At 45.5% G+C, this 20,121-nt stretch overlaps 1 protein-coding gene across 2 annotated transcripts in view; it reads right to left on the minus strand.

The window, feature by feature from the left end:
• csnk1e (casein kinase 1 epsilon) overlaps positions 1-20,121 on the minus strand; it is a 44,907-nt gene that overhangs the window by 16,587 nt on the left and 8,199 nt on the right. For both annotated transcript variants that reach the window (XM_033013242.1, XM_033013241.1), the window contains exons 3-4: positions 6,981-7,091; positions 1,862-2,010 (exon numbers count right to left, since the gene is read on the minus strand). In XM_033013242.1, the coding sequence (XP_032869133.1) occupies positions 1,862-2,010; positions 6,981-7,091 (260 nt within the window). The remainder of the gene's footprint in view (positions 1-1,861; positions 2,011-6,980; positions 7,092-20,121) is intronic.

Here is a 20,121-nt window from a genome sequence, read left to right on the forward strand (position 1 = left end):
AACCCAGGCAGTTTGTTGTTTCGTTGGAGTTCGTAGTATTCAATAGCCTGATGGTTGTTGGGAAGAAGCTTGTTCCCGGAACAGGAAGCCAATTTGTTTTCAGATCTATTTTAGATTAGTTTAGAGATACAGCACAGAATCAGGCCCTTTGGCCCACGCTAACCAGCAATCCCCGTACACTAGCACTATCCTACACACACACTAGGAACAATTTACAATTTTACCGAAGCCAATCAACCTGCACATCTTTGGAATGTGGGAGGAAACCAGAGAAAACCCACGCAGGTCGCAGGGACCCGTCGTCAGGATCGAACCCGGGTCTCTGGCACAGAATCAAGTCTACTCCACCATTCAATCATGGCTGATCTATCTCTCCCTCCTAACCCCATTCTCCTGCCTTCTCCCCATAACCGCCCGACACCCGCACTAATCAAGAATCTATCTATCTCTGCCTTAAAAATATCCAATGACAAGGCCTCCACAGCCTTCAGATTCACCGCCCTCTTTTCGTCCTCTGCTGTGTCCCCTCTTTCACCCCCCTGCCTTTTATTTAATTTCCCTCACCTGTCACAAACTTCCCTTTTAGTTCTCTTCTTCCTCTACATTTTAAACCTCAGCATGCACTTTTGCCTCTCACAGATGCTGCTGAACCTGCTGAGCATTTCCAACAATTAATGTCCTTTTTTCAGATCGCCAGCAAGGGATTTTTTATTTGCGTTAAACATTTGTTACGTAATCTGAGCATTTTAAAGAACTAACAACCCACGGTTCCTCATTTGTTCCGTTTAGCCCCTGTGAACCATTGGCTTCAGTTCCTTGTTTTTCAAACACTATTTAACTTGTGCCAGGACAATGAGAAATCGAAAAGCAAAATCAGCTGCATCTCACACCAAAAAACCTGCGATGGTCAACATGAAAATGGACAGAATTGCTGGAGAAACTCAGCGGGTACGGCAGCATCTATGGAGCGAAGGAAATAGGCAACGTTTTGGTTGCCTATTTCCTTCGCTCCATAGATGCTGCCGCACCCGCTGAGTTTCTCCAGCAATTTTGTCTACCTTCAATTTTCCAGCATCTGCAGTTCCTTCTTGAACATGAGATTGGACACTTAGCTTGGAGATTTAGCATGGTAACAGGTCCTTCGGTCCACCCAGTCCACACTAGTTCAATGCTATACCCCACTTTCTCACCAATTTGCCTGCTTCTTTGGCGTGTGGAAGGAAATCCGAGCAGCCGCAGGTCAAAAAGGAGGATGTGCAAACTCCACACAGACAGCACCCAAGGAGAGGATCAAACCCAGGTCTTTGGCGCCGTGAGGCAGCAGCTCAGTGGTTCCATCAACCCTTCCCCAGGGGCCACAGTTTAAGAATAAGGAGTAAGCCATTTAGAACGGAGACAAGGAAACACTTTTTCTCACAGAGAGTGGTGAGTCTGTGGAATTCTCTGCCTCAGAGGGCGGTGGAGGCAGGTTCTCTGGATGCTGTCAAGAGAGAGCTGGATAGGGCTCTTAAAAATAGTGGATATGGGGAGAAGGCAGGAACGGGGCACTGATTGGGGATCACATTGAATGGCGGTGCTGGCTCGAAGGGCCGAATGGCCTACTCCTGCACCTATTGTCTATTGTCCCCATTTTCCAGTTGCACTGCTCAGATTAGTTGCACGTTGGGGGTCAAGGAAAGAGCGTTCACGTCGCGGCCCCCCCGGTTCCACCAACACACACAAGAAGCAACAAGACAGACACCATTGTATGCAGATACCGAGAAGTGTGTTCAGCTCTGCCATGAACAACTTCTAATCTTGTGCGTGGACTCGACAAGAAGCAGTTGCATGTCACGAATGAGTCGGAATGAACATCACATACCATCTGGTCCGCCAGGAGCAACACGGTCTTTAGGCTGAACTTGCGCGAGCAGAAGTTGAAGAGGTCTTCGAGACTGGGCCCGAGCAGCTCCATCACCATCACGTTGTAATCGCCTTCCGCGCCGCACCATTTAATGGACGGGATCCCAACTGCGGGCAAGAAAATCCACACGTCAGTCGCACATAACCACCAAGCGGAAGGAAATGCGGAGGCTGGTTTACGCCGAAGGTGGGCGCCAAATGCTGGAGTGAATCAGCGGGTGGCGTTTCGGGTCAAGGCCCTTCTTCGAATGGGTGACGTTACGGGACGAGACCCTTCTACGAGTGACGTCTCGACCCGTTAACGTCACCCATTCCTTCTCTCCAGAGACGCTGCCTGTCCCGCTGAGTCACTCCAGCATTTGGCGTCTAACCACCAAGCAAACTACCGGGTTAACAATAACATAATCCTGCTCAATTGGAAGGAAACCAGCAGTGGTTATAATTGACCTCCTCCTGCCAGGAAATTACACTTGGCTGACAACGGTGGCGGCTGCAACTTGCTGACAACACACCATTTGCACATGACCCAATTGTTCTGACCGTGATGGTGACTCAAGAACTGGAAGATATTTTGCTGCAGTAGCAGGCATCTCATACATACAACAGCAAATCTGGCACACACCATCAGCAACCACTTTATTTATTAAAATTAGAAGCGTAAACACATAATAGCAACACGGTTTGCTTATCAATTACATTCACACAAAGCTTCTGTTCTTTTGATAGAATTTTTGAAAGATAGAACTGAAAAGAAAGGTCTATAAACTCAAAGCTCAGCATCGTCAAGGAGTGCTCTCACCCCAACCACAGACTGTTCACCCTCCTCCCATCCGGGAGGCGCTACAGGTCTCTCCGTTGCCGGACCAGCAGGTCCAGGAACAGCTTCTTCCCTGCGGCCGTTACATCACTCAACAATGTACCTCGGTGATTGCCAATCACCCCCCCCCCCCCCCCCCCTGGACACTCCTTCCATCAGGAAAAAAATAATTGCACTACTATGACTGTATGCACGTAAATATATTTATTTATTGCTCATTTTCTATGTGGCTCTTCTAGGGAGATGCTAACTGCATTTCGTTGTCTCTGTACTGTACACTGCACAATGACAATAAAGTTTGAATCTGAATCTGAATCTAGAGAGGGAAGGAAGAAAAAACCCAAGAAAAACAAACCAAGAAAATTACCAATGACAATTTTGGAGATAGGTCCGTAGTTATTTATCCAATCCTGAGCTCAGGTTTCAGTCCAGCTTCTGTGTTGAACCAATCTACCTCTTAAAAACATTCATAAATGGAGACCATATTCTAGCAAATAGTTCTGATTTGTCAGTTAAGACAAGTCTAATTTTTTCCTAGTGTAAGGTCTCAGACATTTTTGTAATCCACATTTTAATTGTGGGGGTTGTTGGGTTTTTCCCAAATCTTAGTATTAATTTCCCCCCCCCAGCTATTATACCGTAATCAAGAAAATGTATTTGATTTGTTGTAAGTTTTATACTTTGTTCTGATATTCCCAATATTATTCATTTTGGATCGGGATCCAATTGAATATTAACAACTTCAGAAATAACTAAAATTTTTTAAAGCACTTTAGACGAGATTCAGCGTTGTGCTCACATTCACGTACACAAGGGCGAGCGACATTGTGGTGGAGCAACTGCCTCACAGCGCCAGAGATGTGGGTTCGATCCCGACTACGGGTGCTTGTCTGTACTTTCTGCGTGGGTTTTCCACGAGATCTTCGGCTTCCTCCCACACTCCAAAGACCTTCAGGTTTGTCGGTTAATTGGCTTGGTATAAATGTAAAACTAGTCCCTAGCGTGCGTTGGATAGTGTTAGTGTGCTGGGAAATCATTGGCCAGTGCAGCCACGGTGGGCCGAATGGCCCGTTTCCGCGCTATATCTCTAAACCAAACCATTGCAGCAGGAACACGAGAGTACTGCTCAAACATCTTAAAAATTGCGTGTAGTCACACAAGTCCATGTTCATAAACGCTGCACCTCTGAATAAGATGCAAGTTAAAAATACTGCGGGAAACGCTGGAGTATCTCAGGGGTGCCGACGTGGGGCATCTCTGAAGAATACAGATATATGACGTTTTGGGTGGGAAATTTCTTCAGCGAATAAAGGTCCTGACCCAAAATGTTCTCCAGAGATGCTGCCTGACCAACTGAGTTACTCCAGCATTCTGTGTCTTTTAATGTATAAAACTGCTCAAGCACCAGACCAATCTAAATCTAGACTGCGAGTGCCCAGTCTCCACGTAAAGAAATGAAAGTTTGACAGTACAGTCAAGCGGCATGCACTTGCAAATAAACATACTTGTCCATGCCAAGTTTAGAATTCACACAAGGCAACTCTGCTCCAGATCTTTATCACATTTCTTTGGCCCATGTTCAAACCAGGGCTGAATTCCAGAAGGCAGAAGAGCAACTTTGCTTGACATGAAAGCCAACATTTGAGCAAACAAGGAGGACTACTGGCATCCTAGCCAATATCTCAACATCCTAACCTAACCAAAACCAAGATAGACATAGTGGAAGTATACGAAAATGCTGGAGGAACTCAGCGGGCGAGGCAGCATCTATGGAGCGAAGGAAATAGGAAATAGGTTTCGGACCTAAACCCTTCTTCAGACTGATGTGAGGGTGGGGTGGGAAGAAGAAAGGAAGAGGTGGAGCCAGTGGGCTGAGGGAGAGCTGAGAAGGGGGGGAGAAAGTAAGGACTACCTAAAATTAGAGAGGTCAATGTTCATACCACTGGGGTGCAAACTGCCCAAGCGAAATATGTGGTGCTGCTCCTCCAATTTACAGTGGTCCTCACACTGGCCATGGAGGAGGCCCAGGACAGAAATGTTGGATTCGGAATGGGAGGGGGAGTTGAAGTGCTGAGCCACCGGGAGATCAGGGTGCTTAGTGCAAACCGAGGTGTTGGGCGAAGCGATCACCAAGCCTATGCTTGGCCTCACCGATGTAGAGCAGCTGACATCTAGAGCAGCGGATGCAATAGATGAGGTTGGAGGAAGTGCAGTTGAACCTCTGCTGCACCTGGAAAGACTGCTTGGGTCCTTGAATGGAGTCAGGGGGGGGGGGGGGGGGGGTAAAGCGACAAGTGTCTCTGGGGAGAAGGAAAGGGTGGCGTTTTGGGTCGAGGACCCGAACCTGAAATGTCACCCATTTCTTCCCGCTAGAGATGCTGCCTGTCCCGATGAGTTACTCAAGCATTTTGCATCTATCTTTGGTTTAAACAAGCATCTGCAGTTCCTAATCTACCCTAACCTAACGTCGCATCCTAACTTATCCAAACCAACAAGCATCAAAAAGGCAAACTTCTGAGTCTGGAAATCCATGAGGGAAGTCCGTTGTGATTATTGAACACCAATCACAGTAGCCATGGACAGTACCCCCCCTCCCCCACCTTCTAAACTCCAGCGAGTACAGGCCCAGTGCTGTCAAACGCTCACAGCTCCCTCCACCAGCCTCCAATGCTGGAGGGAAAACAACCCAAGCTTATCCAAGTTCCTCTTCTCGCAAATGCACTTCGGTTTCATCAGTTCCGACACATCCATCCTCTTGCAACACTCCAAACTTCAAATAGCTTCAGCCTGTTGAAATTCACACCCAACAGTAAACAAGAGAAAAAAGACCAAATGCAACTTTTCACTGCACCACGGTGGGGACATTTGGTCAATAACAAACAGAAACTCTCAAGAGGCGGAGAAAAGCTACTCTCAGCCGCATCTCACAACTAGTCTTCACAGTTCAAAGTGATTTCACAGCTGTGTCTCCATTACATTGGTTTCAGTTTGTTCTTCATTTGGACTCGCCCAAGAAATGAAGAGTGCAAGAGAACAGCACGAGGCATTTGTGTAGGAAGGAACTGCATATGCTCGTTTACACCGAAGATGGACGTGAAATGCTGGAGTAACTCAGCGGGGACTGGCAGCATCTATGGAGAGAAGGAATAGGTGACGTTTCGGATCGAGACCCTTTTTCAGACTGAGGCATTTAATGTTTTCAGAGAAGCAATTAAACGAGTGAACAGAAACACGGGACAGATGAGAAAATCATATTTCACACAGAGAGTGGTGAATCTGTGGAATTCTCTGCCATAGAAGGTAGTTGAGGCCAGTTCATTGTCTATATTTAAGAGGGAGTTAGATGTGGCCCTTGTGGCTAAAGGGATCAGGGGGTATGGAGAGAAGGCAGGGATGGGATACTGAGTTGGATGATCAGCCATGATCATATTGAATGGTGGTGCAGGCTTGAAGGGCCGAATGGCCTCTACTCCTGCACCTATTTTCTATGTTTCTATGTTTCCAGTCACTGGTGGGCCGGCCCCTCCTTTAAACAGGACAAAATTACCAGAGTACTCTTGAAATTCCCCTGAAAATGTGGCTCCTAGGCTGGATGAGGCAGCCGATCTCTACCTCATCGGGACCTCTGTGGCCATTCGGACAGTCAAAGTTGCCCCACCCGGAGCCGGCAGATCTGTTCCCATAGCCGACTTCTGAACCAAATTTGCAGGTCGGTATCTTGCCTCCCACCGAAGGACATGAGCCTCCTCAATACAGTAAGGCTCTGCAACCAAGGGTGTTTAGTCTTCAGTTTAGAGATACAGCTCGGAAACAGGCTCGTCAGCCACCGAGTCCGCACCGACCAGCGATCCCCGCACACCAACACTATCCTACACACATTAGGAACAATTTACATTTATACCAAGCCAATTAACCTACAAACCTGTATGGCTTTGGAGTGTGGGAGGAAACCGAAGATCTCAGAGAGAATCCACGCGGGCACAGGGAGAAGGTACAAACTCCGTATAGACAGCACCTGTATTCGGGATGGGAACCCAGGTCTCCGGCGTTGCAAGGCAGGAACTCTAGCACTGCATCACCGTACTTGAAGAAAATAATCAGTGGTGGACCTGTAATTGTGTAGGTCTGGGGGGGGGGGGCAAACATTTGTGGTTGGATGGCAGAAAAAGCAACAATACAGGTACAGACTATGAAAGGCCAGAGACAGTTGTCACATTTTCACTCCAGGCTGGTCTCCACACACTGCTGCTCCCAGACTCACCTCCTCCTTGCATCATTTTGTAAAACTTGCTTTCAATGTGGAGCTGTGGGTGTTTCGTTTTGACACATTCCAACTTTATCGCAACTTCTTCTCCAGTAGCTATGTTTGCACCTGAAAAACAGAGGGGGGAAGAAGAAGAATGTAAAAGAACGACTTGACCTCTCTTGGACCTTCTCCTCCCATCCCAAAACAGAGCTCACAATCAAAGATCCTATAGCAAACAAGATAGTGCACTGTTGCTAAAACCAATGGGCTGGCGTGTAGTACGCTACGGAGCGGAACGTCGGCCATTTCAGTAAACCCGACCTGACTTTGTAAATCCCTCTCGCAGTGTAATCAGCGTTGCGGGTGAACAGTTTGTGTGTGTGATTTTAGTGTTAGACCCATTATTCACAATTCTGTTAATTCATAATTCCGCTATTTTTTGTTAATGATGTCAATAAATTATAATTGTTAAATTTTTAATTTTTTTTAATGCTTTTTAAAAAAAAAATTCTTTCAAGTTTAAAAAAATATATTTTTCAATGGCTCTTGTGCTGTGAGTTGATGTTTGTATTAAACTTGCACTAGGATCTTTGGATAGGAGTGTTGAAACGGAAGCCGGTTACGGAAATGGGGCCGAAGATGACCCCTGAATCTGCCCATGACCGTACTAGGTCTTTTTCATCGAGTGGGCTATCTTGCTTGCTATAGGATCTTTGCTCACAACGGAGGGGGGAGGGAAGGAGGCATCGGTATGCGATAATAATCCATGCAACAAGCATGCATTCCCTCCATCTCTCTCTCTGTCTCTCTCCTTCCCCCACCCACATCGTACCAGCTTCAAAGTCATATTGAGTCTCATTCTCACCTAGCCCACAGCTAACAATGGCCTGTTTTCTAATCAGCGTTACTTTTTTTGCATATCTTTCCTTCATTTTTTCTATCTCTTTACATCACCGTCTAGATCTCTCCTTTGCCTTCTCCCAACCAGTCTGAAGAAGGGTCTCGACCGGAAACATCACCCATTCCTTCTCTCCAGAGATGCTGCCTGTCCCGCTGAGTTACTCCAGCTTTTTGTGCCTGGATAGAACCTGTTTGGTGTGGCGCTAAACAATACACGCTCAAACAATTTATGTTCACAGCTGGCTGAGTTAGATTGGCGAGACAGTTTAAACTGGACCCATGGTCTTATAACTATAGAAAAAGGAAAAGAAAACACCAAGTTCCTAAGGGACAGTTACTGTGGTTTCTGGGATTAACCTCGGCTGGGAAACTACCCATGAATCTCTTGCCTGACTGAAACAATGAATAATATCAAAGACCACAATCCATCAGGTCCACAGTACCTTCAGTACATAGCAGAAACTGAAAGTTGCAAGCTAGCTGCCGAAGAGTTTGCAAACAAAGTCAGAAAGGGCACTGCTCTAAAAGGGCAACCATCTCCATTTGGCCCTCAAATCCACCAGCGAGAACCTCAGTGCAGAAGCTAGGTCCTTATATAAAGATGAACGTTTGACGGCGCTGGGCCTGTACTTGCTGGAGATTAGAAGGTTGAGCGGGGACCTCAATGAAAATTACCGAATAGTGAAAAGCTTGGACAGAGTGGATGTGGAGAGGATGTTGCCACTTGTGGGAGAGTCTAGGACCAGAGGAGTTAGTCTCAGAATAAAATGACGTACCTTTAGAAAGGGGGCAAGAGGGAGTTCCTTTAGTCAGAGGGTGGTGAATCTGTGTAATTCATTGCCACAGAGGGCTGTGGAGGGCAAGTCAATGGATATTTTTAAGGCAGAGATTGGCATTTTTTTAATTAATATGGTTATCAGGAGTTATGGGGTGAAGGAAGGAGAATGAGGTTGAAAGGGAAAGATAGATCAGCCATGATTGAATGTAGTAGATTTGATGGGCCAAATGGCCTTATTGTGTTCTGGAGGACATGGATAGGTGATGTTTTGTTTCAGAACTCTTCTTCAGGGTGATGGTCTGAACGCAACTGGTTCCTCCAGCACTTTTGGTCTATGTGCTAGAAATTCCAGCATCCACAGTCACGCCTCTCTCCGGGGTGAATTCTGTGCTCATTTCGTGCACATAACCCATGAATCTACCCAACTATTCCCTGCCACACAGCCTCTGCCGGGATGCCATGGTGTCTTAACGGAAGCAACGGGACAGCTTATTCATGACTGCACTTAGAGGATGTTTAGAGATACAGGGCTGAAACAGGCCCTTCGGCCCACCAAGTCCATGCTGACCGGTGACTCCCATACACTAGTCCCATCCTATGCACTAGGGACAATATAATTTTTTACAGAAGCCTATTAACCTAAAAACCTGCACGTCTTAGGAGTGTGGGAGGAAACCAGGGCTGATCCGGGGAAAACCCACGAAGGTCACGAGGAGAACGTACAAATTCCGTACAATCAGCACCCGAGGTCAGGATCAAACCTACGCCCCTGGTGCGGTAAGCCAGCAACTCTACTTCTGCACCACCATGTTATCCTGCTATCACAGGAACAGCCTGCGGAAAAGGGCAAGTCTTGGCAAGCAAGTCTGACTAGATAACTTTGTACTAATTGCCAGTCCAGTAATATTTCAAATGTAGGCTCTACTGGTACGGGCAAAGAACCGAGTTTGACTTTGAACAACAACAATTAAATGGTATTGGCCTTTACAAAGCACAGCAGCTGCCATTGTGCTGAAGAAAATGAGAAATAAGAATGAAATTAAGATAATAGTATATAATGCTAATTACATTTTTGTACTCTTCAACAAAATAAAGATGCCAAAATACATCCTGTTAATTATATCAAATGCTAATTTCCCTCCAGGGTTAAGTGGCTGTGAATTTAAGAGCCACTCTGGGCAAATGAAAACCAGAATCTATTCTTGACACTACAATGTAGTAACTAAAGGGGTCTTGCACTCTTGTCCAAAGTGCTGGAGTAACTCAGCAGGTGTGACGTTTCTGGTCAGGACCCTTCTGCAGTCTGAATAAAGGTCCCGACCCAAAATGTCACCTATCCATATTCCCCAGAAATGCTGCCAGACCCGCCGAGTTACTCCAGCACTGCAACCTTTTGTGTAAGCCAGCATCTGCAGTTCCGCATTTCCAAAGTTAACTTCTAATTTTAAAGATCGCTAATTGAAATCCCTTTTGTCCTCCATAATAGTACTGGTGAGTTTAAACTACCAACTACTCCAGATTCCAATCTTAACTGATGTTCGACCCAAGAGTTTATCTGGGGACGTTTTTAAGTTCAAGTGAGTTTATTGTCATGTGTCCCTGATAGGACAATGAAATTCTTGCTTTGCTTCAGTACACAAAACATAGTAGGCATTGACTACAAAACACATGAATAAATAAACTGATAAAGTGCAAATAACAGATAATGGGTTATTAATGTTCAGATTTTTGTCCGAGCCAGGTTTAATAGCCTGATGGCTGTGGGGAAGTAGCTATTCCTGAACCTGGTCGTTGCAGTCTTCAGGCTCCTGTACCTTCTACCTGAAGGTAGCAGGGAGATGAGTGTGTGGCCAGGATGGTGTGTGTCTTTGATGATACTGAGGCAGCGACTTCGATAAATCCCCTCGATGGAAGGAAGGTCAGAGCCGATGATGGACTGGGCAGTGTTTACTAGTTTTATCTGGGGAAGAATATTATTTTCTTGCACAATGGCAATGTTTCTCGTTTATCTGGGCTAACAAAGGAACGGCCCAACAGCAGCCTTAGATTTCTATGCACACTACTATGTTCTTTTGGAAACAAGTAGCTGCAGATGCTCATATACAACAAAAAAAGACAAAGTGCTGGAGTAAGTCAGCAGGTCAGGCAGCATCTCTAGAGAACGTGGATATGTGATGTTTTTAGGTTGCAGTGATTTTTCTTCTCTTCAAATGTTTGTGTTTTATAAAAACAGAATTTGTGTAAAGTTTGATCTTCACAAATCTGGCCCTCCATAACCAAGGCCCTTTGAGCCAGCACTACCATTCATTGTGATTATGGCTGATCATCCACGATCAGTAACCAACGCCTGCCTGCCTTCTCCCCATATCCCTTGATTCCACCAGCCCCTAGAGCGCTAAGATTCCATTCCCTAGCACAAAGAAAACACGCAGAGAGTGTAGCGCATTCTAATAATTTGTCACGGAGATGTGACAAAATTTCTACCTCTGATCACAGAAATAGAAACCCAAATGAATGGCATGAGTCACGAACACTCAATGAAATGTAAAAATAAGTAGTTCTAGAACGAACTGTGGGAGGGAGCGTACACCCACAGTGGGGACTAGTTGCATCTATCCACGTCACATCTTCCTTTTATATAATACTCTAATATTAAGTCAGATATACACTTCTCTTCTCCAAGAAAATAAATTAGTTTGACACCAGGTCTCTCCATCTTTCTCCCTCCAAAGAACTTCTTTAATAACTGGTGCAGCTGTAGAATTGCTGCCCTAAGGCGCCGGAGACCCGGGTTCAATCCTGACTACGGGTGCTGTCTGTACAGAGTTTGCACGTTCTCCCCCCCCCGTCACCTGCGTGGGTTTTCTCCAGGTGCTCCAATTTATTTCCACACTCGAAAGGCGTGCAGGTTTGTAGGCCAATTGGCTTGCTAAAATTGTAAATACAATACAATACAATACAAATACAATACAAATTTATTTGTCATTTGAGCCCCAGTGAGACTCAAACGAAATTTTGTTTCCACAGCCATACAAACAAAAACAATGTCCTACAGACATACACACAATTAAGTTCACACAAACATCCATCACAGTGGACCCACTGTGATGGAAGGCAAAAGTCTTTTCTCTCCCCTGCTCTCCATGTCTCTCCCGATGTCCAAGCCCCAGGCGGGCGATGATAAGTCCCACGGCCATTTTAGGCCGTGCCGGGCGATTTATGGCCCCGCTCCCGGTCTAGAAGTCTCGAAGTTGGAGCCCCCGGCGGGCGCTGGAATGTCCCACGGCCATGAAGCCGTGCTGGGCGATGTACGTCCCCGCTCCGGGTCGTTCCAAACCCCGCGACACGGGCTGGAGAAGTCGCGTTGCGGGAGCTCCGGGAAGCGGCCTCTCTCTCCCCCCGGACAATTACAAATTGTCCCTAGTGCGTGTAGGATAGTGTTAGCGCACGGGGATAAAGGTTGGCGCGGATTCAATGGGCCGAAGGGCCTGCTGCCATGCCTTATCTCTAAATTATTTTTAAAAAATCTCTTTGCCCAAGAATTTGACCAGCAGCTTCAATATCCAAGAGTATAGAAACAAAGAACTGCAGATGCCGGTTAATAAACAAAAAGACCCAAAGCGCTGGAGTAACTCAGCAGGTCAGGCAGCATCTCTGGCAAACATGGACAGTTAACGTTTCGGGTCAGGTAGCATTCAACGGTTACTCCAGCACTTTGCCCTTTTTTTGTAAACCTGCATTTGCAGTTCCTAGTGTTCCAATATCTTGTGTGGCATGTGCAACATGTTTTGATTGATGCATTAAGCAATTTTTAGGAGCTATTTAATATTCTGTGAATTATCTATTCAGGTTTTGTAGAAGGTATAAAGAATAGAGATGGCTTCCTAATGTGAATCTTTTCAGGGAACTCTGTTTACTTTTTTAATACCTCAGAAATTTGTTCAATCACCAAATATGTTCAAGACAGATTCATGGTTTTCTTGGGTACTAAAGGGAACTTGCTCCATTTATGACACAAAATGCTGGAGTAATTCAGCGGGACAGGCAGGATATCCGGATGGAAGGAATGGATGGCATTTTAGATCGAGACGTCTGGAGAAGGGTCTCGACCCGAAATATCACCCATTCCTTCTATAGAGATGCTGCCTGCATCGTTCCATTTATGGGCCACTATTCAAAGTCTGAAGTACTACCATGCAGACTACAGAAGTCAAGTCAAGTCACTTTTATTTCTAGAGCACATTTAAAAAACAACTCTCATTGACCAAAGTGCTTTACATTGGTAGAGGTACTAACTAAAGAAGCACCAGGTGATTCTTCATCACCATGATCTTTGAACACCAATATTGTTCTGGACGACCTGCTTGCTCACATGGGTTGTGGTGGGCAACCTAGTAATGAAGAGATGCTGCAAAATTGAATATGGGGAGCAGTTAATATCAGCAAGCCTTGGTCGTTAACTCTTGCGGCAATTGTTTGGGTCTATATGCAGAAGACTTGCACGATGGAGTTATCAACCACCCGTAATCTTACTTGGAATGAAGGTGGACTCAAGGGGTCTGAAGAAGGGTTCCGACCTGAAACGTCACCCATTCCTTTCCTCCACAGATGCTGCCTGACCCGCTGAGCTACTCCAGCATTTTGTGTCTATCTTCAGTTTTAATCCAGTATCTTCAGTTCCTTCCTACATACTCAAAGGGTTATATTGCCCATTCTCACGTAGGCTTTCTCCATAACAACCTCATTTCGCAGAATCATGGGAGTCTTCAAAGTAATAAAGCAGATCATAAAAAGTCATATAATTGCTGAATTACCATTAGCCAATGACTGGCTAGAGAAAAGGCAACTTTTTTGGCATTATCAAGAGCAGGTTTCAATTTGTCTTCTAAAACACAAACGTCCCACACATTAAAGCCAGGTGATTTATTTAGTTCCTGTAATCAAGCAACTTTGGGTAGCGATTCAAACTGTGGGGAGCTTTCGTGTACATAAACAGATGAGTGTACAAGCCCAGACACACCGCAAAAGGATACCACCGCACCAATCGTTACAGTACAATATGGTATTGTACAAATGGGGCGGCTTGGTATAAATGTAAAAAAAATGTCCCCAGCGTGTGTAGGATAGTGTTAATGTGAGGGGAACACTGGTCGGTGCCGATTCGGTGGGCCGAAGGGCCTGTTCCACGCTGCATCTCTGAACTAAAGTAAACTCCCACACCTTAAAGCCAGTGATTATTTAGTTCCTATTCATGTGACTTTGGGTAGCAATTCCCACTGTGGCGAGCTCTCTTGTACATCAACTGATGAGTGTACAAGCCCAGACACACCGCAAAAGGATTCCATTGCATAAGTCACCAATTGTTACTGTACAAATTGGATTATTCACAGTTCCGCGAACGTGAGAGAATAGGAATGACAAAATAGTACAGATAAATGCGTGGCTAAAAGGCTGATGCAGGGATTCTGATTTTGGTGGAGAAATGGGATCCCATCTGGGGAAGAAGTGACCTGCACAAGAAGAATGGGTTGCACCCAAATTAGAAAAGGGAAAAGGGAAAAGGAAGCGCAGCGGTTGAGTTGCTGCCTCACAGCGCCAGAGACCCGGGTTCCATCCTGATTATGAGTGTTGTCTGTACATTCTCCCCGTGACCTGCTGGGTTTTCTCCAGGTACTCCGGTTTCCTCCCACACTCCAAAAGACATACAGGTTTGTATAATGATTGGCTTTGGTAAAGATTATAAATTGTCCCTAGTGTGTGTAGGTTTGTGCTAGTCTACGGGGACAGCAGGTGGGCTTGGAATTGGTGGGCCAAAGGGACTGTTTCCACTCTTTATCTCTAAACTACATTACAGACAAGCAGGACCTCGGGCCATAGATGGCACCTCATGGGTGGGATAGTGTAGCTATTAAAGAATCATGGCCAAGTGAAAGATGGGACTGGCAGCCTAATGTTCCAGGATGTTGGTTTTATAGGTGTGATAGAAGTAATGGAAAAATCAGATTGGGGAGTTGCATTTTGGATTTAGGAAAACGTGGCAATATTCTGAGATGCAGTTACTGAGGGAACATTCAGTGAGGCTTTACTGGAGGAGCTGAGAAATGGGCGGCACGGTGGCACAGCAGTAGAGTTGCTGCCTTAGAGCGTTACAGAACCAGAGTTCAATCCTGGCTATGGATGCCGTCGGTACGGAGTTTGTACATTCTCCGTGTACATGTCACGGCGTGGGTTTTCTCCGAGATATTCGGTTTCCTCCCACACTCCAACGACGAACAGGTTTGCAGGTTAATTGGCTTGGTACAAGTGCAAATTGTCCCTAGGATAGTGTTAGTGTGCGGGGGAAACGCAGGTTGGTGCAGACTCGGTGGGCCGAAGGACCTGTTTCCACGCTGTATCTCCAAACCAAACAAGGAGGCTGCAATCACTTTGTTGGGATTGCACTAAAGCCCCCAATTAGAGGAATTAACATGCAGGGAAATTGTAAGAGAGTTGCAAGAATAATGGTAGAGGATTTTAACTTTCCTAATTTTAGACTGAGACAACCATAATGCTAAGTGTCAGAGGGGTGAAATTTGTTAAGTGTTCCAAAAAGTTTCCCCAGGCAATATAAAAGATTCAACTCAAGAGGGCAAAGCTTGACTTAGTTTTGGGAAATAGGACAGGGAAAGTGTGGCTAGTGTGGAAGCATTTTGGTATTGGTGACCATAGTTCTATTAGTATAAAAACACGCCACCCTACAGTTTTTAAATGTAATTTTAAAAAGGAACTGGTTCACACCAAAGATAGACCCAAAATGCCAGAGTTAAAACAGACGAGAAATAAGGTTTACACGCAGAGAGTTGTGAATTTGTGGAATTCTCTGCCACAGAAGGCAGTGGAGGCCAATTCGTTGGATCAATTTAAGAGAGTTAGATACAGCTCTAGATATGGGGAGAAGGCAGGCACGGGTTACTGATTGTGGATGATCAGCCATGATCACCATTGAATGGTGGTACAGGCTCGAAGGGCCAAATGGCCTCCTCCTGCACCTATTTTCTATGTTTAAATCGGAAGGTCAGGCAGCATCCCTGGAGAAAATGGACGGGTGATGTTCTCTAGAGGAAATGGATAGCTGAAGAAGGGTCCAGATGCAAAACCTCACCCATTCATTTTCTCCAGCGATGCTGCCAGACATGCCGAGTTACACCAGCCTACAGTTTCCTCCATTAAACAGGAACCTACAGCACCAATAACATGCCTTCTCAACCAAGAAATCGTACATTGCGGTGTTATAAAAGATATAGGAAAGCACTCAACACATTCTTCGAAGACAAGGAAGAAGTGGTTTTTTTAAAAATGCAAGATCTGTTGCCGAGCAACAAAGAAATGAAAGATATTTCCCTAATTAATGACCTTTGAAATCCCGATTATACAGATGGAAATGAAAGACCCAAGGGCAGAGACCAGGTCAAACCCCAATGTTATCAAACTTGTGGAGCACAAGCCAGTTTTAGGACAAGTTGCAACACGTCTAGTTAACTGTACTTCTGCACCAGCTTATTAAGGGATTCTAAATATCCTTTCAACTGACCATTAAAGACTTCATTAGCATAGTAAAGCAAATCAAAAGTCTTGTTTTATTCTGCTTATGTAACACTTTGCGACCACGGTGTTTAGATTAGTTTAGTTTAGAGATACAGTGCGGAAACAGGCACTTCGGCCCACCGAGTCTGCATGACCAGCGATCCCTGCAGCACACACTAAGGGCAATTCTTTTTACATTTTATACCAAGCCAATTAACCTACAAACCTTGTAGGTCTTTGGAGGAACCCGGAGCACTCTGGGGAAAACCCACACGGTCACGATGAGAACGTACAAACTCCGTACAGGCAGCAACCATAGTCAGGATCGAACATGGGGTCTCTGGCACTGCAAGGGAGTAGCTCTACCTCAACACCACCGTGTCACTCTAAAGCACTTCACAGCCAATGAGTTTAATACTTTTGTGCTGCGCCGAGGAGAGCTTGGGAGGGGGTTTTGACAAACAACAACATCCACATCAGTTGCTGGAGCAGCACTGAAGGACAAACGCTAGCTAAGCCAGCAGATAACTCCCAGCTCAACAAAAGCTTCGATTGTGCCAGCTTAATGACTCCCCTTGAAATTTTAAACCAAGGTCTCATTGATACTTTGGAAAAATTCCACCCATTAGATAACATTTAATTCCCCCCCCCCCCCCAAGCAGCCCACAAGTTCCAGGAGCAGAATTGGGCCATTCAGCCCATCAAGTCTACTCTGCCATTCAATCATGGCTGATCTATCTTTCCCTCTCAACCCCATTCTCCTGCCCTCTCCCCATAACCCCCGACAGCATACTAATCAAGAATCTATCTCTGCCTTGATGGCCTCCACAGACTTCTCTGGCATAGGATTTCAGATTCACCACCATCTGACTAAATAAATTCCTCTTCATCTCCTTCCTGAAGGAATGTCCTTTAATTCTGAGGCTATTACCATTCTATCCAAACCTTTCACTATTCTGTACGTTTTCAATGAGGTCCCCCCTCATTCTTCTAAACTCCAGTGAGTACAGCAGGCCCAGCTCCGTCAAACGCTCATCAAACGTCAACCCATGCATTCCTGGGATCATCCACGTAAACCTCCTCTGGACTACGCTTTAGAATGGAGACTGAAAAAGAGTGAGATCCAAAACATCAAGATCTTTTTTTATTTTGAGTTCCGATTCCCTGATGTAACACAAACAACTTCACTGATGTGAAAATTAAGAAAAAGCAAACTGACCAGTTTTAGTGAGGCACATACATTGCGAGTTTAGCTCTGGCTTTCGACACACTAGAATTAAAAAAAAAAAATGTTCCTCCTTGTGATAATGAGGTAATCCAAGTTTCAGAAAGAAAATCAATTGTATTTTGATCAAAAAAGTTATCTGAAGAAAGGTCCCTACCGCTCCCCTGACTCACCCCAAAACGTCACCCATTCCTTCTCTCCAGAGATGCTGCCCGACCTGCTGAGTTACTCCAGCAATTTGTGTCTATCTTTGGTATAAACCAGCATCTGCAGTTCTATCCCACAAACTTTGATCAACACTTTTCCTGGCTTTGACGAAGCATGTTGGCAACATCTGAGAATTTCATTATGTTTTGCAAGCTGCAAAACCAGTTCCAACAAACGTGCCTGATCACTGCAAAGGAATGTCAAGCTTACAAGCAAGCTCCCCAATAGAGACTGATTTGGCTAAAATATACCCCGGTAAACAAATGGAAAGCTATAAACCAGCATTGTACAAGACCTCACGTTGCTCTGCATCCCTAGCCCGAGCTGTACCGAACTCTTAATGTTTGACTGGGTTACTATCACCACGAAAGGGGCCTGTCCCACTGTACGAGCCAATTCAAGAGTTCTCCCGAGTTTCCCCCGATTCGAACTTGGAGAATTACGGTAATGGCCGCTCGTAGGTACTCGGGGCTCTCGTGGACATTTTTCAACATGTTGAAAAATCTTCACGAGTACCTGCCGTTAGCATTACGAGTCGCTAAGAGACGTACCGAGCTCCGACGTATCCGCTACGTACATTCTACGTGTTTACCACGAGTTTGATTTTTTTTTTTTTTAAACTCGGGAGAGCTCTTGAACTACCCCGTACAGAGGGACAGGCCCGTAACAGAATCAGAGACAGACACAGATAGCTGGAGAAACTCAGCAGCTCAGGCAGCATCTCTGGAGAAAAAAAGGATGGGTGACGTTTTGCGTCAGGACCCTTCGTCAGACCCAAAACATCGCCCATTTCTTCTTTCCAGAGATGTTGCCTGACCTGCTGAGTTACTCCAGCACTTTGTGTCTATCTTTGGTATAAACCAGCATCTGCAGTTCCTTGTTTATCTCAACATAATCAGGTTTTGTGGCTGAAAGACACCACTGTCAAGAGCTTGGGAGGGAGGGTGACTTAATTACTCGTTAACTCATAGAAAATAATTTAGTTTTTTTTAGTTCAGAGATACAGCACAGAAACAGGGCCTTCGGCCCACCCAGCCTGCACCGACCAGCGATCCCCACACATTAACACTATCCTACAAAAACACAAAGGACAACTTGCATTCATACCAAGCGAATTAACCTACAATGTCTTTGGAAGGTGGGAAGAAACCAGAGCCCCTGGAGGAAACCCACACGGTCCCAAGGAGAACATGCGAACTCCGTACAGACAGTACCAATAGGTAATGAATACCAAATCTTACCCATTTTGTCAGGATCAAACCATGGTCTCTGGTGCTGTATGGCAGCAACTCTACCACTGCGCTACTGTGTAGGAAGGAACTGCAGATGCTGGTTTAACCCAAAGTTAGACACAAAATGCTGGAGTAACTCAGGACAGGCAGCATCTCTGGAGGGAAGGAATGGGTGACGTTTTGGGTCAAGACCCTTCTTCAGACTACATCACTGTGCCGCCCCCTTCTTGACACAAACTTAGACTTAGATCCTGTATTTGTCATTCAGACCTTTCGGTCTGAACGAAATGTCGTTGCCTGCAGCCATACATGTAATAATAAACAACAAAACACACAATAAACACAAATTAACATCCACCACAGTGAGTTCACCAGGCACCTCCTCACTGTGATGGAGGCAAAAATCTTAGGGTTACTGTCTCTTCTTAAACACTCATCTATGTCACCAAAGGCAGACCACGGCTGTTGTACACATCATCTATAAAGTGCACTGCGGTGACTAGTCTGAGATTCAGGAACCAAACGCACGGTACAAAATCAAGTCAGCATCTCGTGCAGTTCAAATGCCAAAACCATGGGCTGCTAAATCACATTGAAGGACCAGCAGACTTCAGATGAACTTTGAAGTAAACTGATAGCAGTGGCAAGCAGAAGCGAAAGCAAAGTAAGCTTACGCAAGATTTGGCAAAAGTCAATCATGTGGAAAAACATCCAACAGGTTGCAAAGTCTGCCAGTTCCGCATCAAAGTGCAGAGCGTGCAAGATGAATAGGGTTTTACTGCAAGATCTCCACACACAATTCTAGAGTAACTCAGCGGGTCAGGCAGCATCTCTGGAGAAAAGGAATAGGTGATGTTTCAGGTTGAGACCCTTCTTCAGAAAAAGTTAGCGACATGAAACAGCACCCATTCCTCCTCTCCATAGATGCTGCCTGACCCGCTGAGTTACTCCAGTATTGTGTATATTTTCGCTGTAAACCAGCATCTGCAGTTTTCATATTTTGCTTGGGCAGCTTACAACCCAGTGGTATGAATATTGAAAGTAGACACAAAATGCTGGAGTAACTCGGCGGCTGAGGCAGCATCTCTGGAGAGAGGGAATGAGCGACGTTTCGGGTCAAGACCATTTTTCAGACTCAAGGTATGGTTCTTCCTCACACACTGTATGAATATTGATTTGTCCAACTTCAAGTAACCCCCGCATCCCCTTTATCTCCGTCCCTCTCCCACCCAAGTCACACCAGGTACCCGC

This window comes from Amblyraja radiata, chromosome 38 (assembly GCF_010909765.2).
Source record: "Amblyraja radiata isolate CabotCenter1 chromosome 38, sAmbRad1.1.pri, whole genome shotgun sequence".
In the NCBI taxonomy this organism is placed as follows: domain Eukaryota; kingdom Metazoa; phylum Chordata; class Chondrichthyes; order Rajiformes; family Rajidae; genus Amblyraja; species Amblyraja radiata.